We start from the raw sequence: 23807 nt of genomic DNA, 5'->3' as shown, positions 1-23807 counted from the left end.
TGTGCTTTTAATAAGACTTGCGAACATGATTGTGAAGGAGGAACATTGAGTTTGTCATACTTTATGCTATGATAAATTAAATATTTAACTATTGGACTTCTGTGCACCAAAATACAACACTAATGAAGGTTTAGTCTCATTTTCATGCAGCTAAAACGGGGATAGTTCAAACATCATTTTCTTCAACTTACTCGTATTTTTCTAGACAGTAGTATACTTCAGATTTACCATATTTATTTTTCTTATCTGAAATATTCAGGATTAATGAAGTTAAGCAAGGGGACTGAGATATGTGTGATGAAGTTTAAATGGTTTTGTGAGGTCTTTTGGCTGCATTTAAAGAATACTAAAATGCTTCAGAGGCACTAATTCCTGGAACAAATGCTTGTTAAGAAAACTAATGTTGCATGTGTGGAACGCAGCTTAGCAAGGTGCTGAGTACTTTTATTATTTTGGCACTCAGTACTTTGCTGCAGAATTTGGCTTGTGGGCTAGGCAGTTTTCTTTTGGATAAGAAATATTTTGTAAAGTTATTTCGAGTGAACTAAACGATCCTTAAGGAATACAAACGTTGTAGGACCAGGCAAATCTACGGGATCAGGACACTTATTCATTGATTTACCAGCACAAGAAGTCTCATCTGGGTCACTTGCACTACTGTCTCATGTCTGGACACACAAGGCTCTTCTCAGTGGTTCTTTCCAAAAAAAAAAAAAAAAAAAAAAAAACAAACGAAACACACAGACACAGACACACACACACACACAACCCTTTTATAAATAAGAGGAGTTTGAAATGTTAGACTGGCTAAAGAGGCTTGAACTGAAAGAACAGAACAGCTTACCCTTCTGTCCTCTGCTTCTATGGTGCGAAAGAACTGGGTTGGAAAAAAAGTATCGCACACAAAACCCATTGCTAAGATTTTCAATTCAGTCTTTCCCTTTCAGGCAGAAAAAAAGGTAGGGAAAGCTGACAGAAACTGCTAAAACAATATTTCAGCAGAACCCACAGCATCAGGGGAAATAGTAGTGCAAATCATTAACAGCTGAAGGTTAGATTAACACACCATTGATTGTATCCTCTCCCAGGGACTAATTTTCATTTTCTCAACTAGCAGCAATGGTTTGCCACTTCCTTAAAAAAATCTGTGGTTGTGTCTAAAATGGTGGGCTTCAGTCTATTAGTTAGAATGAAGCTTCAGATGCGTCACTGCATGGAGGTCTTCAGATTTTATGGAAAAATTAGGAGTCGCAGACCATATTCATCCTGTGAGCATGTTTTTCCATTTCGCAGTCTGTATAACAAGTACTGCATCTCTTGAGGGAAAACAATATTTATTCAGTGTTTCTTACTTCATTGTTGGAGAAAATGCAAATCATAAATTATTGATATTTGTTTGCCAAATGTAAAAAAATGTAGGTGCAAGAGGAAAAGTCTAATCAGACAAGGTAATGTGTTTTGTTTTAGACTTATTAGACTCAACAGCATGCAGTGAGTAGAATTGCTTTGCATATGCATATCACTTTTTCTAAAGTAGTCCATATGTTTCTTAAATATAATTTTCTCTGCTTTAATACATGCTGTGCATTCCTCTGCGTGTGTGATTGCTAAATTTTATATGCAAAGAAAAGTAATTTGGAAGAAAGGGAGAAATTTGAATTATTAACCTTATTCCCTGCAACTTAAATGTTGGTGGTTAAAAAATTTCTGAGAACTTTATTCTAAATAAATAACTAACTCCTCTAACAAACCGTTGCCAGGAGGCTTGAAATGCTGCTTTAAAAATATTCTCCCAAGAGAAAGTTTATTTTGGGTATAAATATCCTCTATACACGTATGTGTATTATTTCATATTGGCCCATTTCTTCTTTTAAAGCAGCAGAACATAAATAAAATCAAAAAGTGTTTGGGGGATAACTGAGGTAGGTACATTTTCAAGCTAGTTGGAAGTCTCTGTTCTTTATGGTCATGCTCAATTGCCAGCTTTTAGTGCACAGATCTGCAACACAGTCAGAGTGTGTGTGCGAATTTATGTCTAATGGTTTTGTCAGTCAAATCTGCAATGAACTTCCCTATTTCTGAAGAGAACACTACAATTGTTATATATTAAATACTTCGTTTTATGAAACGGGAGGTTAAAGTTCTCTGAAGTGGTGTTGAGCATCAGAGAGCAGAAAAAGCTTTTGGGGTAGTTCACGTTATGCATCTCAAGACACTTGCACTTCAGCAGTAGTTGATTTAAGGAGTACAAATCCTGTTTCTCCTGTAAACCAGTACAGTTCAATTCTGTACAGATCTGGATTTTACATAATTCTTTTCCAGAAGTGAGATTGAAGGGGTGGTTTCACATATATTTTAGGCCAAAACTGCTGCCAAATGAAACACCCTTGCCTGACTTGTATTCTGTTTGATTACTCCTGTCTCTGGTCTTCCTTTTCCCTTTTGCCAGCATCAGGATTTGTGTTGCTCTGTGGTGAAGTGGCCCAGGAAGCACACTGAGCACCTTCCCCCATCATACTAGCCTGAATCAGTTCTTACCATGGCTTCACAAAATCTTGTACCAGACCAAGAAATGGGCATGGAAAAAAAGCAGTTGGGGGTAGCAAGATTAGTAATATTTGATTCTTTTGTTGTAGTAGTGAGTTACCCACTTCTAAATGTATGTAGAATTGCAGTCTGAAAACAGAACCTCTCAATCCTGTAACAGTGTGCAGAAATGATTAGAATGCACATGGTTGAGACTTGCAAGCAATTCACAACCCCATGAGGCTGGCAGTGTCCTAACAGAATGCAAAATACTCTCTTGCATCAGTACATCCATTTAAAGCAAGTCCTGGCTTCCTAAGGTACCTCCTAGATACTTCACCATGCTTAAGACTGCAGAAAATTATGATCTCCTAAATTAGTGATTGTATCTCTTAGAATAAAATTTGATACGTGCAGTCTCTTGTAAATTATATTTTCACTTCAAGACTTATTAGCTACATTTTTCTCCACATCTGTTTGAATAAAGCTTTGGACAGATGTTTACTTAGACCATGGTCAGATGTGTTGCTTCTGGTCCAGCTGCCCCCTCAGATCTGCCAACATAACTGCACATTTAATTGCTCCCTAACCTGGTCCTGACAAAGTGATCCAGCTAAAAGCAGAAACAAAAGCCCCCCAAGAACTATAAAAGAGGTGTTTAAGCTCAGCTGCATTCATTTTGACAGAGCTGGGTCAGGGAGCAGCTATGCATGCAATTATGCTGGCAGGTCTGAAGGCTGGTAACCACCAGACTTAGGGCAGTGATGAGCAGATGGGGCCAAAATGGAAAGGTAATCACTTAACCTAATTAAATAGCAAGGCTGCTGAGCCCCTACACCAACCGTACTTCTGGCTACTGCACTTCTGTCCTTCCTATGTTCATTTATGTAGTCATTCCTTTCTCTTGTGTTGGTTTAGGTGTCTATCTGATCCCATGGTAAGGTATTTCAGATCAGTATAGGAGCAAAAGGTATTTGCTTAACTGCAGAGAGATAGGCAGGCAAGCAGAACTGGCAGCCAGCAGCTGGACTGTCTTAGTCTCCACTGAAGCTACATACAACTCCATGACTTCAGCAGCTGCCTATGGCAATTTAGACACTGCCTGTCAATAGATGTTTCCATAAAAAAAGATTTTAATAGGTAACAAGCTTGAAGAGACAGAATCTACTTACCACCCCATTCCTCTCTCTCTTCAAATAGGTTGCATAGTTACGTATTTCATAAGAATATCCTCCTGGCTGCACTGTCCCATGTGCTCTGCTAATTGTTCCCACATTTTGCCAAAGGTCACAGCCCTCACAGCTCTGTAAGAATAAGTTTTGAAATAAGTCACTAATTCTCTGTAGGTAAAGCAATTAGAGTAGGATAAACAGCATCACAAGGCGGGTATGGCTGTGCATGGGAATTGGCAGCATTTTCAACAGGCAGACCTGACTCTGGAAGGGAATTTTTTAACTCATTTCAATTAAGCTCATAGCAGGGACTATACATGAACAAACTTGGTTTAGTCTAGTTCTTTTTTCTTGTTGGCCTACTTCATCATCAATGAATGGAGTGGGGCTAACTCAGTAAATAATTGGTTATTTAATCCTCATGAGTGTTGCTACTTTCTTGCTGCCCCGATTTAAAACAGCTTTATAAATTTGGTGCAAGCTACACTGGCTTTGCAAAAGTTTGAATCTAGCTGTGCCCATAAAAGACGCCAGAGCTTCCTGCCTGTCATCGTATGTTCATCACCACCTACCTGCTCCCCTGTTACCGTCTCCACCTCTGGCAGTGGTGGGTACTCCCCATGGTATATCAGTGGCATTCAGGAGATTGAGCTGAGAATTTTGCAAATCTGGTTCATTCTGTTTGAGACATGCTGGAAAGCATCTGTGTGAGCATAGCTCCTGGCAGAGCACAGGAGTACCAGTGAGTAGCTGTAGACAGCCTGGAGTGCGTAACATGCTACTTTCTGGTGATGACTAAGGAAAGCTCTGAGCCAGAGCTTAAGGCTCTGGAGTTTCTAATGAAATGATGTATAAGGTACTAAGCATTAAAGAGCAGAATGTAGGAGAGAGACCTGGGAGAATCAGGATGTTCTCAAATTAATTGACTGAAACAACTGGTAGTCTCTACTATGATGTTCAAGATCTTGCCATGTTTCACACAAACCTCCCAGGAAGCCAGTTACTCTTTTGAGTTGTAACCTCTTCATAACAAGACAGCTGTTTTCAGAATTTGTATTTGTTTATGTTTTTAGTGCTGCATCACTTCTTATTTTCTAGACAGTGGGCCAAATAAAGGTCTCTGAATTCATGAATATTAGTGCCCAGTTTTGTGTCCAGCATGACTTGAAATGTAAAAACAATCTGTTAACATTTGTTTTCAGATATATTCATGCTCTTCTGTGAAAATACAGGCTGTGAACTGAGTTGGCTCTTATCAAAAACATGTTATTAAATTCAGTAATCTGTGAAGCTCACAAAATATACAAATTTCGCAAACCCTTTAGTTATTGCATGTATTTTTATTCTGTATTTTTTCATTAAGGTAAATTTAATCAGCATGTATGCAGTTCTTTTTTTTAAAAAACCACCAACTCTAAACTGCGTAGGATACTTTTCTTACTAAAGTACTGGTCTTTACTAAAAGATTTATTAGGCTTAAATCAGAATTCCACTAGATGGAGCACCTGGGTAGCATTTTTAGAACTGACAAACAGTTTGCTGGGTCTTCACCTAGTAGTTATGAAAATTAGGGGAAAATCTCTCAGTGATTTTCTGAATCAATGAAAATATTAGGCTTGTGTGAACAAAAGCAAACTATGACTTGAAAAATTCAGAATCATAGCAAAAGCTGTTCACTAAAATTTCTTATGTAAATGTTTTTTACTTCAACATTTTGATGCACTATGATATCTCACTGAAGCTATTTAACTATGAGAACAGTCACATTGCCACTTTCTTTGCTCTAGATAACGCATAACTTCTGCTTGTACGTGACCTTTGAGAATATAATAGGCTTGTTCCTAACCTAACTCAAATGCTGATGCAGATTTGCTGACTTTAGTGGAATAGCCGTTCTTCTGCAAGTAGGAGAGATCAAAATAGATTCTTTATTGAAAGAACATACTAAGTAAGCTCTCATATTACACTTGTATGGTGTTATTTGTATAAACATTAAAACATCAGATCTGTTGCTTCATGTAAGATGATGTTTTAGTATCTCCTAGCACTGCATGTACTGAATTTACTGGAACTCATTTTACTGCTCAGTGTTCTAGATAGGTATAAATAGATCTAAGAAATGCAATTTTTCCATTGTTATAAAGGAAAAAGAATAAGTTACTATGCCAGAATTACAGGTGTACAGAAGTAATTAAAGAATTTGAAATTTTTAAAAGATGACTTGTACATAAATTTACCAAAGGACTGCATATAAAGTTAGGATGGGAGGTGTTACTGCCATGGGTTGTATCATGAAAGGCAGTGGAATTTCTGAAGAAAATATTGTAAGTATTTAATATTGATTTTTTTTTTAATTGATTGCTTTATGTGTGAAAAAGCAAAGAAAACAACAAGTGACTCAAATTATACAGATGGGACATATTAACAATAATGGCACTGCCTTTTGTTTCCAAAGTCTGTTTTCTTTTTCATGTTTGATACCACCCACTATTAGAAATTAATACTAGTGTCTTGAGTTGGAGGACAAAAAAAGAAGTGTAGCAGGATCAGGTCTGGTGAACAACTGGTCAGCTCTGTCAGATGTCATCTTGGCTAATAGGACATGTAACACAGCTAGTAGGGGTACCAAATTTACCTCTATTTCACTTTGCTTTGGAATTGATAGTTTTTTGGTTGGTTTTTCCACTTGAGGAAAACTGGGGATTTGCATTATTTAGCCTAAAATGCCAGAGAAGAAAGGAAGCCATACTGAAGAAGAGGAGAGACTTTGATTCAGCTTTTGTGTCTGGTGGGAACATTTTTTCAGAATGTAGGTGCTATTTCCTGTAATCAAGGGCTTTCCAGAGCCTGATAATCATTTCCCAGATGTATCATTTTGGTGAATTATTTTTTAGCCTTAGGTTATTTCATGACTGATTTTGCATATTAAGAATGGGAGAGGATCATATTCATCTTGATGATAGAAAACAGGGAATAGAACTCCCACAGCTCCCTCTCCCCTTCTCTCCATCTTGTGGAAAGTTTGGCTTTATGCTAAAGCGTGAAAAAAGCCTTGACTGCAGTATGTCAGGCATATTTCAGTTCGATTTGTGTCAACCCTAATAAGTCAGCTGACAAGGTAATAAATTGGGTGTCTGTTCAAGACCTGGCACCTGTACAGGAAATAAAAGGGGATTTCAGTTGCAGGAGGTTTGCTTTGTTTTGCAAATGGACATTTTCTCAAGGCTCGTCTACCTCCTTCCCCTTTCTCCTTTTTACTGAATTCATGGTATCAAAATGTTTATTTCAATTGTGACTGGAGCCAGTTTTTCATCTGGGAAAGAAAGCTCTATGAGGGTCTTTGGAGTTGGAAATCCTTATACTTTCCACTCTGAAACAAAAGCTTACAGAGCTTTTAAATATTCATGTATCCTGCTGTTACGTATACAGCCTGAATAATTTCCAATTACAGAGGAGAAACTGCCTTTGTTCAACATTTTGAAACTTTACATTGATGTAGTTGAATCAGGCTGGGATAACTTAATTTGTTTAACCCAGGGAAACGATGTATTAGTAATACCTCACTATTTTTAATGATAATATAACCTCCTGACCGAGGTGTCTTAACATGTTTCCCTCTGTGTCTGACCTCCAAGGATGCAAGTCTGTTAAACCTCTTGAGGGCTGAGGCTTTGTAGGTCCAGCTGTAGAGCTGTGTTTTTTAGCTCAGGGGCCCCAGGTCATGTCCCAGTGTGACGTGAGGTGGTGACTGCAGCAGTGGCAAGAGCCTAGGTTGTCTCCTTGCAGACTTCACTTTCCATATACAGTTCTTTCCCTGTGCTCAGAATGACAACAGCTATTGCCCCCTGATCCTTCTCACGTTTGGTGACTGTACTGGGGACCATGGAAGACTTTTCCTGAAAGCTGATTCCAGGCTCAAAGGTTGATCTGTGAGCTGGAGGAAGCAAAACAGGACCTGGTATTTTTGCCAGGAGTCAGCTGCCTGTTCTTCCAGTTGAATTTTCTCCACCTTTTCCCTTCTTCATTATCACACTGGGATCTACCATAAGTAGATCTTCATGTCCATACAGAGAGTTCATCTCTCAGAATTTCCTTCTTGAACTTTTTTAATTAGAGGAAGTGATAATCTGACCCAGTGGAAGGAGAAAGGGGAAATGGTTTATTGAAACAGATATTGTCGCCTTTAGATAAAGTATGTATGAACTTTAGAAACAAGGAGATAAAAAACATCTCTCTGAGTCAAAACAGTTGCCTAAGTGCATACTTTGCACATCATAAGAAAATTTTCAGCAGAAATATTCAAAATCCAAGAAGACTAATGTAATGTATATAATAAGGTTTTCTGTGTAGTCTGTGTGTTCTAGGATTTATTGCTCCTTATGCAGAGGATTGGACTAGATGACAAAAGTCTTAGCTATCTGCTTCTGCCATATTTATGGTTAAAAACTAACATTTAAATGAGGAAAATGTTTTCTTAAGTTCTCCTCAGTATTTTCAAGAAGTGAAAATGGAACTTGAGGGAGAAAAAATAGGCAATATAAACTTTAAAACTCCAAGTGAACTTTCAGAGTTGTAATTGAATGCAAGCTCTGGACTTTTCTATCTATCACACTGTAAATTAAAAAAAAAAATACTTAGCTAAGCAACTCTTCTTTCTCCAGCATTGCATAGTGATATGATGGATTACTCCAAATTAATTATAGTAATCAGCTAGTGGTATGTGGTATGTGTTGTAGAGTTGTGATTCAAGCATGAAGGAAAGAATAAGCAAATTCTGACTTGTACAGCAAATTACACATAAAAAATGTGTTGTGAGGGTAGCTCAAGTTTTACACCTTGGCCTCAGCTTGTGGAAAAAATGGAAAAAAAAAAAAAGAAAAAAGGCTCAAGGGTGAAATATTGAAAGCTGATCAAAAATGGAGGAAATGTACCAGTCCACATATCTTTGGATGTACTGCAAAGGCATTATATGTTAATAAAAGCAAAAGAATAAAGTAAGAAAACAGTACCTAATAATAACTGATACTGTATGTTGCAAAAGGTGTTTTAAATTTCCTGGCCATTGAGAAGATGTTAAGAAATGCCCATTTCTTTGTGTTTGAATAATATCAGCTCCCTTCTGACCTGTTGTGAAAGTGATTGAGAATTTATACTAACCTTTACAGATGCCTCATGAGGTGAATTGCAAAAACCTGGTTAGACACATATAATCTTCTTTAAAAATATTTATAGAACACAGCTCTTATGAAAATTAAACATGTTCCAGGTGTGTAAGGTCCAACTTCTAGGCATAGATCAGTTGATTTTTTGAAGTTGCAAATACACCTGCCATTGCAACTTAAGAGAAATCCTTAATCTGCCAGCTGCCAAAATGAAAACGTTTGAGTTTTGTTGTCATTTTGTTTTTGCCTAAGTGATGGATTGGTTTGTTTGTAGTAGGTGTAGGAATGAGTTAGTTGCAGGTAAGGTATGGCAGCTGGCTGTAGAAAATATATTATTTCTCATCTTCCCAAGGAGCACCTCCTTGTAAAACTTCATTTTCTCTGCGTGATATGGTGGATGTAATGCTCTTCTAGTTGATGCCTGATATTGGGAACTTTGGATTTTCAGTTTACTTTCTTTCTTGTTAATAATTTTATTCAAAATACCATTATGGAAAGAAATGTTAATGCTGGGAGCATAGAAGTACTGAATATATGTTTCTGTGAAAGTACGAAGATGACCACAAAGTTCAATAAGAGCATGGTTCATGAGATGAAACAGCAACATTTTCTGAGATTCCCTCCTATTTCAGTCTACTGAAAAGGACAGTGCATGATCAGACTATTTTCAGGGATGTTCAGTACAATTCTACATGGCCAGTACGGCATACCAGTGTTTTCCCAGGTTGTGAAACAAGGTTTTGGAAAAGAAAGGATATAATATGTCCTCTTTTAGTTCTGTTGATTCAAGTATTTTGGGGGCTGTGCAGTAAACTAAATCACTGAAATCACCTATATGAAAAATAATTAAGCTGAAAAAGGGAAAAGAAAGGCCACTGAGAAGTGACACAAAAAGTTATGGACAGAGACAAATGGCATCCTCAGAATGAGCTCTCACACATTTCTTGTGCCAATCCTAGCATTAAATCCCACTCTATACTGAGCTCAGCTGAACCAGTCAAGAATTGCAGAAAAGGAATTATAATAGAATCATATAATGGCTTAGGTTGGAGGGAATCTTAAAGTTCATCTAGGTCAAGCCCTCCTGCCATGGGTGGGGTTGCCAGCCACTAGATCAGGCTGCCCAGGATCCCATGCAAACTGACCTTGAATACCTTGAGGGATGGGGTATCCACAACCTCTCTGGGCAGCCTTGCTACCTGCTGAGTAAAAAAGGTTTTCCTAGCATCTAACATATATCTCCTGTCGTTTAGTTTAAAGCCATTCCCCTTTGTACTATCACTATTGGACCATGTAAAAAGTCAGTTCCCATCCTGCTTGTAAGCTCCCTTCAAGTACTGGAAGGCTGCAGTGAAGTCTTCCCAGAGCCTTCTCTTCTCCAAGCTTAACAATCCCAACTCCTTCAACCTTTCTTCATAGGAGAGGTGCTCCAGCCCTCTGATAATCTTTGTGGCCCTCCTCCGTGCCTGCTCCAACAGCTCCACATCCCTCCTCTACTGAGAACCCTAGGCTTGAATAGAGTACTACAGATGGGGTATTAAAGGGCAGAGTAGAGAGGGATGTTCACCTCCCTCACCCTGCTGGCCACTGCTCTTTTGATGCAGCTGAAGATAGTGTTGGCCTTCTGGGCTGCAAGCACACACTGCTGGCTCAAGTCCAGTTTTTTGTCATTAAGACCCTCAAGTCCTTCTCTGTAGGGCTGCCCTCAGTGAGTTCTTCTCCCAGTCTGTACTCCTATCTCAAACTGCCTCAATCCAAGTGTAACACCTTGCATGTAGCCTTGGTTAAACCTCACTAGGTTCTCATGGGCACAGTTTTTGAGCCTGTAAGATTCTCTAGTAATTTGTCTTACTCATCCTCAGTCTCATATCTAACTGCATTATATTTACAATATTAAGGTAAAGATTTTAGTTCTTTTACAATAATCATACATTTGAGTTTGAATTGAAAATGATTGCCACTATACTTCAAACTTGAGAATTAATGAGTTTCTTTCAGGCAGGTGAGAACAGGAGAACTGTGTCACCTGAAAGGCACAGGATTGCTTAATTGTTACTTAATGAGCAACTTCATGCCAAAATGCAGGTGATGAGTGGATGAGAGCCTGTTTTAAAAAGCTCAGTAGTAGTTTTGCTTCAGGTCTGAAGTCAGTATTGGTTTTATTACTTGACAAAGATTGTGAGACTTGGACACTGTTTATGTATGTTACAAAAAGGTAAATAGACTGATAAAACTATTTGGTTTTCCATTTTAGTGTTTTATTTAGAAGTGTTGACCTAGTTAGTTACGTCTATGTATGGAATAACTACAAACTCTTCGAACTGCCCTGGGACTCACACTGGACATGGTATTTAACATTTCTGGGAGTGGACTTTGCATACTACTGGTTTCACCGCGTCAGTCATGGTAAGTGTGAGCTTTTTGTGTGTTAAAATACCAACTGTGTTAAATATTTCTGAATAGAATGAGGTATTTATTTTTGCTTCTATGCTTAATCTACTTTGGGCGTGCCTAGCTGCTTTCACAGCAGAAGTAGCATCTTACAGGAAAAGAATGAGAAGTGCATAAAATTTGTTTATTATAGTATCCTGTATGAAATACAGCTTCATACAAAACTAAATGTAATAGAAAACAATGTGGCCAAGACAGTGATAGGCTGCCTGGATAGCTTCATCTGTTTTTATTTAATAGAAAAAAAATCAATAATTACATAACTGATAAATGTATGAAAGTATTTTTGTACTTTGTGTTTAGATAGACATGCATTCTATACATGTATATACATACCCACATATGTTTATAAGATATTTCAGAATCTTGTCTATAATTAATGCTTGACTTAAATGTGATTATTATTCTCTTTTTGAGAAGTACATTTTTAACTTTATTTGGCCTTATACATGAATTTGAAAAGAATTCAACCTGTATTTATTGTAACAGTGAGGCTGTGTAAATTGTGCCTGTTACTTCTGTTCTCATATACTGCAAAGGTATTATAATGTCAATTCCTGTTTGTATACGTTACGTATTTCCCGTTTATGGTGCCAACATATGTTTTCTCTAGCCTTTTGTGTTCTATCTGCAAGTGCAGTAACACTTTTGTATCAGTACTAATTTTAGGCCTGATCTAAAGGCTGTAGTAAAAGAAAAGTAAAAGAAGTAAAAGTCTCCTTATTGTTTCATATTTTGGACTGGGCCTCTCAAGGCAGAGTGCCCACAACTCGCAAAAGCTGTGAAATGTAGTAATGAAAGTTTATGTAACATGTTTCCAAAAAGCAAAAATGTTTTGATGTGAATAGGTGTGTGGAGAATGTGGAAGTGGGTGAGAAAGCATGATCTTCTGTGGGGAGTGGGAGGTAGGAGAGGTCCCTCCTGGGTGGAGAGAACAATGCAGGGTGGGTGCAGGGGGACAACAATGGTGTGGGGGGCCATGGCTCACAGGGGGACAGGGCAGGAGGTGAGGAAGCGTGGGGAGCTGGAACAATGTGCTGGGGGGACATCGTGGCTGGGAGCTGGAGCCCTGCGTGGGTGTGCGTGAGACTGGGAATACACTTCGCAAACAATGACATTAACAGTGCTGGCAGGGCTGCGGCCCCGGCTGAGAACTGGACCAGGGTGGGAGGATATTCCTGTGCTTTTAACTGAAAAATAATTGCCTGAAAGCATTAGAAAATTGCTAGCCTGGCTCCATTTTCACCAGAATCAGCGGTAGAATGCCCAACACCAGAGAAGGGAGCAGGATCAGCTCTATGCTTTCTAAAGCAGTTGCATGTTTTTCTGTTCCTACAGCAACTGTGAATTCACTTTCATCTGCTTGCCTATATTTTGAGAGAAATGTTGGGACTACATACTTAGAAATGAATCGTGCTAGTGGTTTTAGAATTAAAATCCAAGACAATTCTCTCAGTATGTAATGAAGCTGTAGAAAACATGTAAGAAAACATTGTTCATGTCTCAAGAAGGTCAGCATTGAGCTATTCTTTAAAAGTTAAGTTAGGCTTCTGGAGGCTGCAGAAATGTTCCTGTTAAGCCTGTGCTCTCAGCAGGGAACTGATACAGCATTATAGAAAATCACTCTAAATGAGGATTTTAGCATGAACAGCACTCTTCCTCTGGTTGAGCAGTGATAATATCTGGAACAGGGCAACACAGCTGCAAAAGTAGATTGATTCAGAAGTTGGAAAGGAGAATTTGAATGTAGGATATACTTTTAAGATGTGGATTCCTGAAAAATATCTCTGTACTTGGAGATGTGGAGATCCTGGATCAGTCTCTGGTATAAGTGGACAAACACACCCTTGTGCTAGAAAGTGACAGGGCCTGATGATTCAGGCTTGGATTCTAGAGCAAAGTTACAAATTAATAGCACATGTATATATCCCAGGAAATTCAAGCTGTGTGGACTTTGTCTGGGGATGTAAATAATGGTACTAATTGTTTCAAAATGAAGAACTAAAATTCAGATGGATTGTTGTCATCGTCATATAGCTTTTCCTGTCTCCAAGCGATTATTTGATAAGACACTCATGGCTACTTACTACCTTATCTTCACATTCTCCTTCCAATAATTGGATTATTCATTCTGCTAATTGAATAAAAAGGCTGAATCCTTTCAGACTTCAAAGTTTCCTCTGGAGCAGAAACTCTAATCTGGAATATCAAGCTTTTACCCAGTATTTGGGAAACTATTTTTTCCTCTTCTCTATATGTGTGTAATAACTATTATAATAAACTGAAGTTATACAGCAACAAGAGGAAGTATTTTTAGGTGTGACCTCATTTTTTTAAAGGATAAAGTTATTCTAAGTATGTGCTTGTATTTTCCATTGTTTGCAGTAGCTACTGAAAAGTTAGAAAATAAAATGTTTAGCCACTTATTCCAGCATTCTTTTGGGCCTGATCCAAGAGTCATGGCAATCAGTGGGTGAATTTAGTTAGCCACTGTTTTTTCTCTTGGTGTTTTAATGAACTTATAAATCACTGTAACTTCTCTCTTGGTTTCTGCAGAAACAATGAGTATGGCCATACTTCTAAAGAAAATAAGCTGTAAAATAAGAGATTTTTTTTTTCTAGGGGGAAGGATATGCGTGGGTTAGGGGATTTTTAGCAGATATTTTAATCTAGCATGTATGGATTACTCCTTAAGCTTCCTCTCCAGGTGCAGAATCCTTTGCAGAGTTATTCCTGCTAGAAAATGGGATTCGCCAGTCCCAAGGCAGTGCAGAGCTCTGGCTGTGGTGGAGCATGCTCCTCCCTGAGATCTGGCCTCGCTGATACGCCTGTTGCAGACATTTGACAGTGGCAGTAAGGAATTTAGAGACTGTAAACTAATTTCTTCAGCAGCCACACCTTTTAATCAGGGGAGGAAATCTAGAGTTTTCCAGGTCTGTGCAAAAACAAGGAGCTGTCACTCAGAGACGTGCTGGTGATGAGTGATGGGTTTTGAGGACAGTTTGGGGTCTCTCCTCCCTGCTTTCAGGCCTTGGAGAAGCTGTCCTGGTTTGGCAGCCAGCAGGTTCAGAGAGCCTGTCTCTTTTTAACAGCAGCTTCCAACACCTTTTCTTTTGTTCTCCTTTACTGCTGGGGAATTTCCATTGCTTCAGTGTCCCTCCCCTCAGACAACCTGGGAGAAGCAAGTTTCCTTCAGCTGGGCCAACCTTGGCGGCTGCATTGTTCTGCCAGGCCCAAGGCAGCCGTGTCAGCTGCTGAAGGGATACGTGACAGGGTCCCTGTCAGCAGCAGCCTGAGCCAATATCAGCCCATGCTTTGAGTTACGTGTGGAGCACATAAAATAGGCATCAACTGATAAGTATATTCTATCTGGATTCTCCAGCTGCTATGTAAAGATTTGAGTTAATGGAGTGTCTCTTAATAATTCTCAGTTTATTTATGGTGGATAAGAAATAAATCAGGCATGTTTTGGAGCAACAGTCTCTGAACTCTTCAGATTCTGCCATTCCACAGGATGAACTGTTTGGCTGAAACAACTTCTGAGGAGTCAGAAGGCGAAGAAGAAACCCCAGGAAGTCGTTCTGGCTTTGCCCCCAGAAGTCCATGCCTCAAATCTGTGGCAGAATGTCTCAGCTGAAGGTGCCAAGGAAGATTTCTAAGATTTCCAAAAGTTAGGAGTTTTAACTTTCTGAAATTTTCTTAGCCTTATGGTCTCTCTTAGCTTTATTTACCTGTAACGTAGCTTCTCCTCTTGTCCCAGTAAACATCTTCAGTTACAATTTCATAGAACAATTCAGCAATTCCTAGCTGCTCTTTCCTACATCAACCAATGAATTCTGAAAAATGTGCTGTGTGGTAACTACGTACATGAAATCACTGAAATAATCCTATTTCTTGATACAGACTCTCCTAGCTTTCTCTCTTAGGAAATCCAACTCTTTCAGTCATCATGGGATCAATTTAGCAATGGTGCAGGAATTGCCCACTAATCAAGGACTGAGTCAGTGTAAGCCATATTCACTGGCACAGAATCTGTGCAGTACTTGAAGACATTAGGGAGAGCAGAAACGGGTTTTTTGAGTCAGTAGTGCACAGGTGGATAACGCATCCTTACATAAGGAACCAGAGTGACCTATATATGGATAAATGGGGACAGGCAGTGTCTCATGATTTATGCTGTTAAATATATAGGAATAGGCAAGAGTAAAAACCAGTCCTAATCTTTCTGTTAATTATACATGTATGCAGTTAATGCTAATATGTTGGCATGTTGGACGTTAGCGCAATGCCACGTTCATTGTGTAATGAGAAGATGAATTTGGACTTCCAAGATTGTTAAAGAAGGAGACAGTAGAGCCTAAATTTTTTTGCAGCATTTACATTCACCACTCATTTTTGGAGAGTGTATTGGAATCATATGATCATGCTATCTTTATTTATCTGACTCATTCCTACCTTTGAAGTGCTCCTTTCATCTGCATTTCATAATGTGTTTGTCTGATGTCAGTATATCAGAATGGACTTGTTAAGTAGATTTTATATTAAGAATTGATAGTATATTGAAATAATTTTGGATTTAAGGGATTTTAGTTTTACTGTAATGAATTTCCAATAAAATGATGTCTGACTTTTGTTATTGGGAACATGGTCAGAAACACAAGGTTTTCTTTTCAGAAAAGACTTCATTTCCCTTGGAAAAGCAGTAAATGAGAATATTCTCTTACGTGCCAGAGGCTCCATTTGGGATGCAAAGGGAATGGTTGGGCGGTGGGTATTTTTTTGTTTGTTTGTTTTGTTTTTAAGCTGGTCCTTGCATTTGGGAAAATGACACTGTTTATCTGACTGGTAGTTCAGTGCTATGTTGATTATCCAGCATGTTTAATTCAGCCCCAATGAAAGACAGAAAACTTTGGAAACTGTTAAGTGATTGAATGAAGCTCTACTCTTTTTCTTGTCACAGCTTGTATTGATTGCAAGGGAATTGATACCCAGTGATTAAGAGAAAACTGTTCCCGTGAATTTTAGAGAATACATTTTTTTTATCATTTTGGCAGTTGTTATTTTTTCTTATTATTTAAACAGGCTTGGGAGAGCAAGATATAAAAATGTTGAATCTGCTTGCCTCACAAAATTAGCAAAAGCCATAGCTGGTTGCCGTATTTTCTGTTCTGTCTTCTGATTGATTCTATTCTAATACCTGCAGACAGCATAACATGAATTAAAAATAAATAGAGAGTTCATGTGATTATGATTCATTCCCTGCCTTCCAATTCCACTGTAAATAAACTACATCATTCGTTATTTCTATATGCTTATTTTTACAACCATATATTTTACATTTCTTCTCAGAAATAAGAGGTGCTCCTTTTATATAATTTTCAGAGTGGGCAGTAAAATTTGTAGAAGACCCACATCAGTCCCACCAAACTAAAATGATAGCACTTCTGCTGACAGTCAAGTGTATGTTTTGTTTGAAAAAAGGTAATTCTCAAAATCCATCAGCTGCAATCAGGCTTCCTGACGTGGAGTGGACCAGAGTCCTGTAAAATTATAGGAGCTTGCTTGTATTGTTCTTAGGTTGCTATTGTTCGTAACAAGTTCCTGTTGTGTGAAAGACTGATTCCTTGTATATTGGCAAGAATAATGTCCTGATCTGAGGTGGACGTATTTTGGCTGTTAAATGTGTTGTGGCACATGCAGATATCACAAACCACTTTCTGTTCTACTTTGAAAATTGTGAGCTAAGTGACTTTCTTGAAAAATCGTGTAATCTGACAAGTTTAGAAGATGAGAATGAGAGAAAACATGGATTCTTTTTTTCTTTTGCTTAATGCTCACTTCTGAATCTCCAGAAGATGATTACAAGTGAATGGATTTTCTAAGTATGTTATATGCCAGAGGTTACAAAGATTGATGGTAATAACAAATTCCCTGACAGGTTAGACTGCTTAGAAAAAGGGATTGACTGCTGACTTTTGGCTTTTTAGAACTATTATAAGCTGTGCTCTAGAGGAGAAATTAGTACATGGCTTGTTGCTATAGGTGAGGAATGATGATCTGGATGATCACATGGTGATCTGGGTTCAGCGTCTAGTCCAAGAAGGCATAAACTGTTCACTGTTGGATGATGAAAGGATATCAGGAGAGAAGTTACTAAAGACTTGCCATGATTCTTGCATGTTTTCTTCAAATATATTATAATTTTTTTTCCATAGATCCCTATGGTTGTTGTGAATTAAGCCTTGGTACAAGAACAAAATTTTTTTTTAATGATGTCAGGAACCATGTATCTCTTAACCTTGAAAATAATGAAATCTATATTTGACTTTTTTTGACACAATTTTTATAGCAAAAATTCAGATAGCATTTCCTTCCATCTTCTCTCAGCATTGTTTGTCTTTTCTCAAGCTCCCCGTCAAGAGATCTGGCAAGTTCCCCAGTACAAAATGAAAAAGAAACCAAATTCCTCCATTTTCTTTGTTATTGTCTTTTCTTATGGCTGGGAAAGGGGCCAGCACAAAGTTAATGCTCCTCTTAAGCATTTCTGAAATCCTGCTTTGAGGATTTACATAATGCATTGTCCTTGTCAAGGCTCTCTGTAGAGACACGCATTAACAAGAGATACCTGTGGGTGTCTGGGGTGTGCAGTCTCATCTTTTTTTCCATATGCAAGCCTGAGGTTGTCTGTGAGTGCACAGACTAGAGGAAAAGTTCTAGATCATCTTGTCAAAGAGCAAGTTAGTAACATGCTTTTTACACTGAAACATTAGAAAATGCAAAGTAAATATCCTTATATATTTCTGTCCGTGGGGAAAGTCTTTGTTCTTTTTCATCCATTTTTTTTTTCTTTAAGGTAATAGAACCTAAAGTTTCTGAAGCTTATTATGAATTCCAAATCATCTATGAATTGACTGTTTTCTGAGATTCCCCAATGAAATTCACCCAGTGTGTGCATGAAATGAGTGGCTAAAATGAAGAAACTGATAGGTTGCATACGTGGCTGTTGTGATCATAGTGATGTGTCTGACTATTGAATTAACCTGATAGAAATGTCACTGAGCACAAACAAATATCTTCTGGAGTGAAATGGGAGAAGAAAGTTTCTGTAATGTAATGTGGGATGACCATTCAGAAGGGCAGCTGACTTCAAACATTCATAACCTTGGCTACTGCTGCCCTCTAGTCTGTGTGTGTGCGTTTTGAAAGGGGAAAAAATTCATTTGTAGTCTCAGACTGGAGACATGAATGTGAAAATATCTAACACTGTGAAGAAACATTTCATTTGACATAGTTTTCCCAGTGTGTTGCTGAAAACCAATGAAATGGTGCATAACACTTTGTTTTATAATATCTGAAGAAATATAAATGTGATTATTTAAGTTTTGAATTGAGCCTTTTTGCATCTGGTGAATGTGGGGAAAGAGAATCTAGTACTGCAGTAGCGTGTAGATTTTATTCTTAGGGCGTTTTACCTGAGAAATATGTGGAATAGTTCTACTAGATATACTATTTGACTTCTCAGATGCTATACAGCTGTCTTCCAGCAAGCAAATTCACAAGTTGAGAGTAACTTTGTTTGCAAGTTCAACGAAAAATTCAACTACATCTGTCTTATTTTCTTTTTTTCTTGTCTTTAAGTTTAAATATGTATTTAAAGTTAGAAATATATACTTACTGTAAATGAAAACCCACAAGAGAAATATATATTCTTGTTTTCTTGATCTAATTTTAAGCCATGTTACTTAATTCAGCAAAAGGCTTCTTATTAATTTGGTGAGAAATTAATATGTATTTCCTAAATAAGTTGCATATGAATCACTTGATCCAGACTTTTTTTTTTTTGGTCCTAAACCTGTTTCAATGATTTTGGAGATGGTAGCTGTTTCTGATAAACATATTTGCATACTTACTAAAGAACTTTGTCATAGGCTTAAAGGAATGGTCTATAAGGGAGGTGGTTTGTTTTTTATGACCCTTCTATGTTTTACCAATCTGCTGAAATCAGCAGATCAGCAGTAAGAGGTACCAAATGTAACAACAGTTTTTAATTTCTTATATGAAAATGGAATTGTAAGGAATTAGGTTTAGAGTAAAATCAAAAGTCATAAAATTCATCAAACGGCAGCGTTGGTAACTATTTTTTGTCACTTAAAGTAGAAGTAGAGTCCCAGCGAAATAAAAGGCATTGCTAAAACAGATGGCCCATTTTGATGCTTGTGCTTTTTCTGTTAAAAAAAGAGTCGTGTTTCCCCTGCTGTGCTAGTAAAAATTGCCTGGTCATTATTGCTGTTTGTCAGTCTGTATAGTTTTAAAATGGAGAAAGAAACATGCAGAATACTACCTCTTAGATGTGATGCTGCACTTGAACTAAGAGGTGCTATGAAGTACTTTGCAATCAAAAATGGCTGTTTTGATATTTCTTTGAAAATACTTCTCAGACTGCAGAACTGAACTTTGGAGAAGCCACGTGTTGCTCTTCATAGAATACATGTGGGAAAAGGTAAGGCAACACATGGCTGGCGGTGCAAGGCAAAGATGCAAACCCTGCTTTCTTGGGGCATGGAACAACTCCTAGGGCTTGGGTGCGCAATTCTGCTCCTCACTGGGACGTTACTAAAAAGCACCCATTGTTTAGGACCAGATGATATCAGATACATCAATATTTACATTTCTTTCAAGGACACGTGTTCTTCTAGCAAAGCTTTCTGTAATTTAAATAGCTTTCCAGTGTGTATCCATCCATACATGCACATTTTTTGCCTGTATTTATAGTTTTTGTTTATACTTGGTATCAGCTGATGTGACTGACAGATATTTCCAAATGCTCACAATCTATGAGATAATTTCAGACCTAGATATAAATAAATAATTCCAGTTCCTAATTGACACTCTCAGTTTTTACTGACTGAAGTGAATTCCTTATGGAGAATAGATGCATGATTACTTTAAAATTTTGTAAAGGGTGGTTTTTTTTTTAAGTTAATAAAAGTTCTGAAATAGCTACTTAAGCAGACTGAAAGTGTCTTCTACCCTAGCTCCCAAATGACAAGGTGATCCTTTCAGAATATTGCTTAGATTTCTAGAAGCTGGATGTGATGTCTGTACTAGTTTTTCTTGCTAAAATTCTAATGAGGCCATTACCATACCTTATTATCTATTTAAAGATTGCCAGTTAACATTTAAAATGTGTTTGGAGCAGACAAAATATTATTGTATCTGGAACACGTTCTTTGCACGTATGTTTCCCTCAGTGCATATTTATTGCCTCAATTAAAGTATTAAAATTGCCAAAATGCTTTTTGAATATAGAAGTTGCACTATCCACATCACATGCTATCTAAATTGATAGTGTGCTGGTGGAAGATGTAACTTAATAAAGATGACTAAATAGAGTTTTACTTTTTTTTCTATTTTTAATAGCTAAAATTATCTTTAAATACTCTTTTTTTTTGCATCACTACCGTTTTTTTCTTTCCTAACTGAAGATATTTAAGTAACTCACAGTGCTTCTCAATTAGATTTAAAGAATTACTAATTGTCAAATCTAGATGAATTAATCAGGGTTAAATATTTAAAAAGAAAAATTATTTATTTAATCTTAAAAATAAAACATACTCTAAAAAGAACATAAACATCCCATTGCAAGAAGGGTATCTACAGTGTTCTCATATGTAAAACTGTATGAAAGACGGATATCCTGAATAAGTATCACTGAGCTTTTACGATATTCATAGTTGGATTCTGCAAGGAACTTGGACTGGAGCACTGGATATTGGTGTCTGGTTTAGTTATTTTGATGGCTTAATGGAAGCTGAAGTACTCTGAAAATTTCTTCCTGTTGCTGGCAACAAAAATCATGAATAATCACCTTGTATTAGTGTGTATGTGTGAGGAAAGGCAAGGTTTTGCAGGGTCCAGGAGTATACTGAGGTTCAGTTCTGTTAAAAACAGTTGTGTATTTAACAAACTTCTGATGAAGTATCATCGTTCCCAGCCTCACTGATGAGGACATGTAAGCAGCCATCATTACACAGATTATCAGTATAAATGGCTGGGAGTATTCATTCTTGAATGTAACACAGAGCAACCAGGGCACAAGAGCTTGTAAAATATGGATGAGATTTTTTTTCCTTGTTACTTTATAGAATTTGTTTCTATTAAATAAATGTGCATCAAAAGCATCACTATTGTTCTAAGCACACCTCTGCATTTTATAGTTGTAAGTTCAGCAGTGGCAAAACTTTTGCTACGTATAAAAAGGGAAGTGCACATGAAACACTTTTGTAGGGAAACATTTCAAAAGTTACTGACATCATGTTTATGGTTTTCATCAACTCTAAACAGACTTATTAAATTGAGACAGAAATGTGTTTTTTAATGATTTTACAGCAGTATTGTAAGATGCTTTATATATGCATCATATATTTTACATACTATTGTTTTCTTATAATAATTCATCACTATTAACACTGACTTCCAAAATACAGTCTACATACTTCATAATCATAAAAATAAAACTTTGTTTTTTTTTTCACTTATATAACCTATGGTGTGCTACAGAACTAAAAATAAAAGATTATTTGCACAGACCTGTCTTCTAGGTTAAGACAGTTTTGACTGGAAATAGCTATCTGTGTTTTATTGCTGTATTTTTTTAAAAATAAGTGTTAGGGTTTTTTTGTTGACTAGGAGTGATTTGAGGTCAGAACAGTCAGATCTGTCAAATCCATCTCTTATGTCTTCCCCTCAAATTTTCTTGTCCACATATTCTGAAATAATTATTTTTTCATTGTAAACATCAATTCAGTAACTATATACTTTGTTTGTTGATTTAAAGTTGAAAAATGAATCTAAATGTATTATGGAGAATGCATGGTTAAGTACGTATGCTAGTTATATCATTAACATCTTCCCTTGGCCACATGGGTGAAATAAATCTGAATCAGAAATACTTTGTGGCATTCCTATGGAGCACTTGGCAGTCTGCAATGTGCCCACAATGTGCATTAAACAAATTCATATTAAATGTAGAATTTTAAGAAGCCATGCTATTAGTTATTGCTCTTTACTCTGTAGAAATGGCTATAAGTTTTAAGTTAACTGTTCTTTTAAAAGCATTTGAGTATCATTAAGCAGAGTTAAATTGGGAAGCAAGAAGCTGGTTCAAAGAAATCGTAAATGGAAAGTGAGAGCAACCTCAGGTAAAGAACAGTTCAAAAAATCATTGCGTAGTCTGAATTCTTGCTGAAAACATTTTGAAAATAATTTCAGAATGGATACCAGGATGGTGATTTTGGAATCTTGAGTCAGAAATAAATTTAAGAAAAGTAAGTAAGAAATTTAAGTAAGAAAATTCAAGCAAGAAAAGCTGAACTTATTGTTGAAAGATAGATTCTGAAATGATTGATCACATACTGCTTTGCTAGAGATGTTTGATAGTAATATTTAAATATTTTACAGTGATGGTTGTTGGTTGTTTATTTTTTTAACCTCAAATGTGTTTTGCAAAGGTGTGTTTTGTTAAATCTCTGTAAAATGACAGGATGGCAAAGGCAGATGAAGATTTTTGTAGAAGAGCTTTTTTAAAGGAATTGATATTCACATTTCCTGCTTTGTAACTCTTCCAAGTATGAAAGATTCATTGATATTATATAGTTTATTCACAAATCAATTCCTACATGTGACTCGAGCAGTTTCCTCTGGATTTTGTACTCTTCATTCTTTGTAAAATGCGTAACACTTAAAGCCTGTTTTAAGATGCAGAAGGTTTTGCATGCATTGCAGATATGATTGTGTTATAAATACAATTGCATATGTATGCTCCCTGTGGCTACAGAAGTACATATTCAGAGAATAAAAGCAACAGTCAAAGGAATCCAGACTGCTTATTTTTATACTTGCTGATATCCAAGGGAAAAAGGTAAAAAGCAGTTTATAAAACCTGGACAAAAGAAGGATGTAATTTTTTTTTTTTTTGTACTCCCCTGGGTTGAATCTCAGCTGAAATAACTGACAGTTTTTGGACTTACTGAAGGAAATGATGAGTGAAGATAAATATCCAGATGTTTGCTGGCCAGATGTATAAGGTTACATTCTGGAAGGCATGAATACTCTACCTGTGTCTGTGCCTTCTGAGAAGGAGGTTGTAAATAGTAAATGTGCTAAATTATCTCTAAAATCTTGGGGAAAAAAAAATAAGGTTCAAATTAAAACTTTTGTGTTTTGCCTTCAATCTAGTTTCTTAAAAACAGATGCAGATTGCACATGCAAATTTGCACAGCATACGGGTGGGATTTTCTGAAGGGCCATTATGCCTGTGTGGCTAACTTAACACCCTTTGTGCATTGTTTTTAGGGGAGATGAAGCTTAAGGAACTGTCTTAATTTTCCAACAGTAGGAAATAGGTGTGTCTAGTCTCTGAAAGTTTCCTATTTTCTATTCCCATGTTTCAAGCTGCCTATTTACGACAACAAAAATTTAAACCTTGACTTTTTCC

At 37.1% G+C, this 23807-nt stretch overlaps 1 protein-coding gene across 6 annotated transcripts in view; it reads left to right on the top strand.

The window, feature by feature from the left end:
* AGMO (alkylglycerol monooxygenase) overlaps nucleotides 1-23807 on the top strand; it is a 181996-nt gene that overhangs the window by 8286 nt on the left and 149903 nt on the right. For all 6 annotated transcript variants that reach the window (XM_001235520.6, XM_015281873.3, XM_040695837.1 and 3 more), the window contains exon 3: nucleotides 11115-11266. In XM_001235520.6, coding sequence (XP_001235521.5) covers nucleotides 11115-11266 — 152 coding nt within the window. The remainder of the gene's footprint in view (nucleotides 1-11114; nucleotides 11267-23807) is intronic.

This window comes from Gallus gallus, chromosome 2 (genome assembly GCF_016699485.2).
Source record: "Gallus gallus isolate bGalGal1 chromosome 2, bGalGal1.mat.broiler.GRCg7b, whole genome shotgun sequence".
NCBI classification, from domain to species: domain Eukaryota; kingdom Metazoa; phylum Chordata; class Aves; order Galliformes; family Phasianidae; genus Gallus; species Gallus gallus.
Note: the sequence above shows the minus strand (reverse complement) of the source record. Positions and strands in the feature narration are given on the sequence as shown.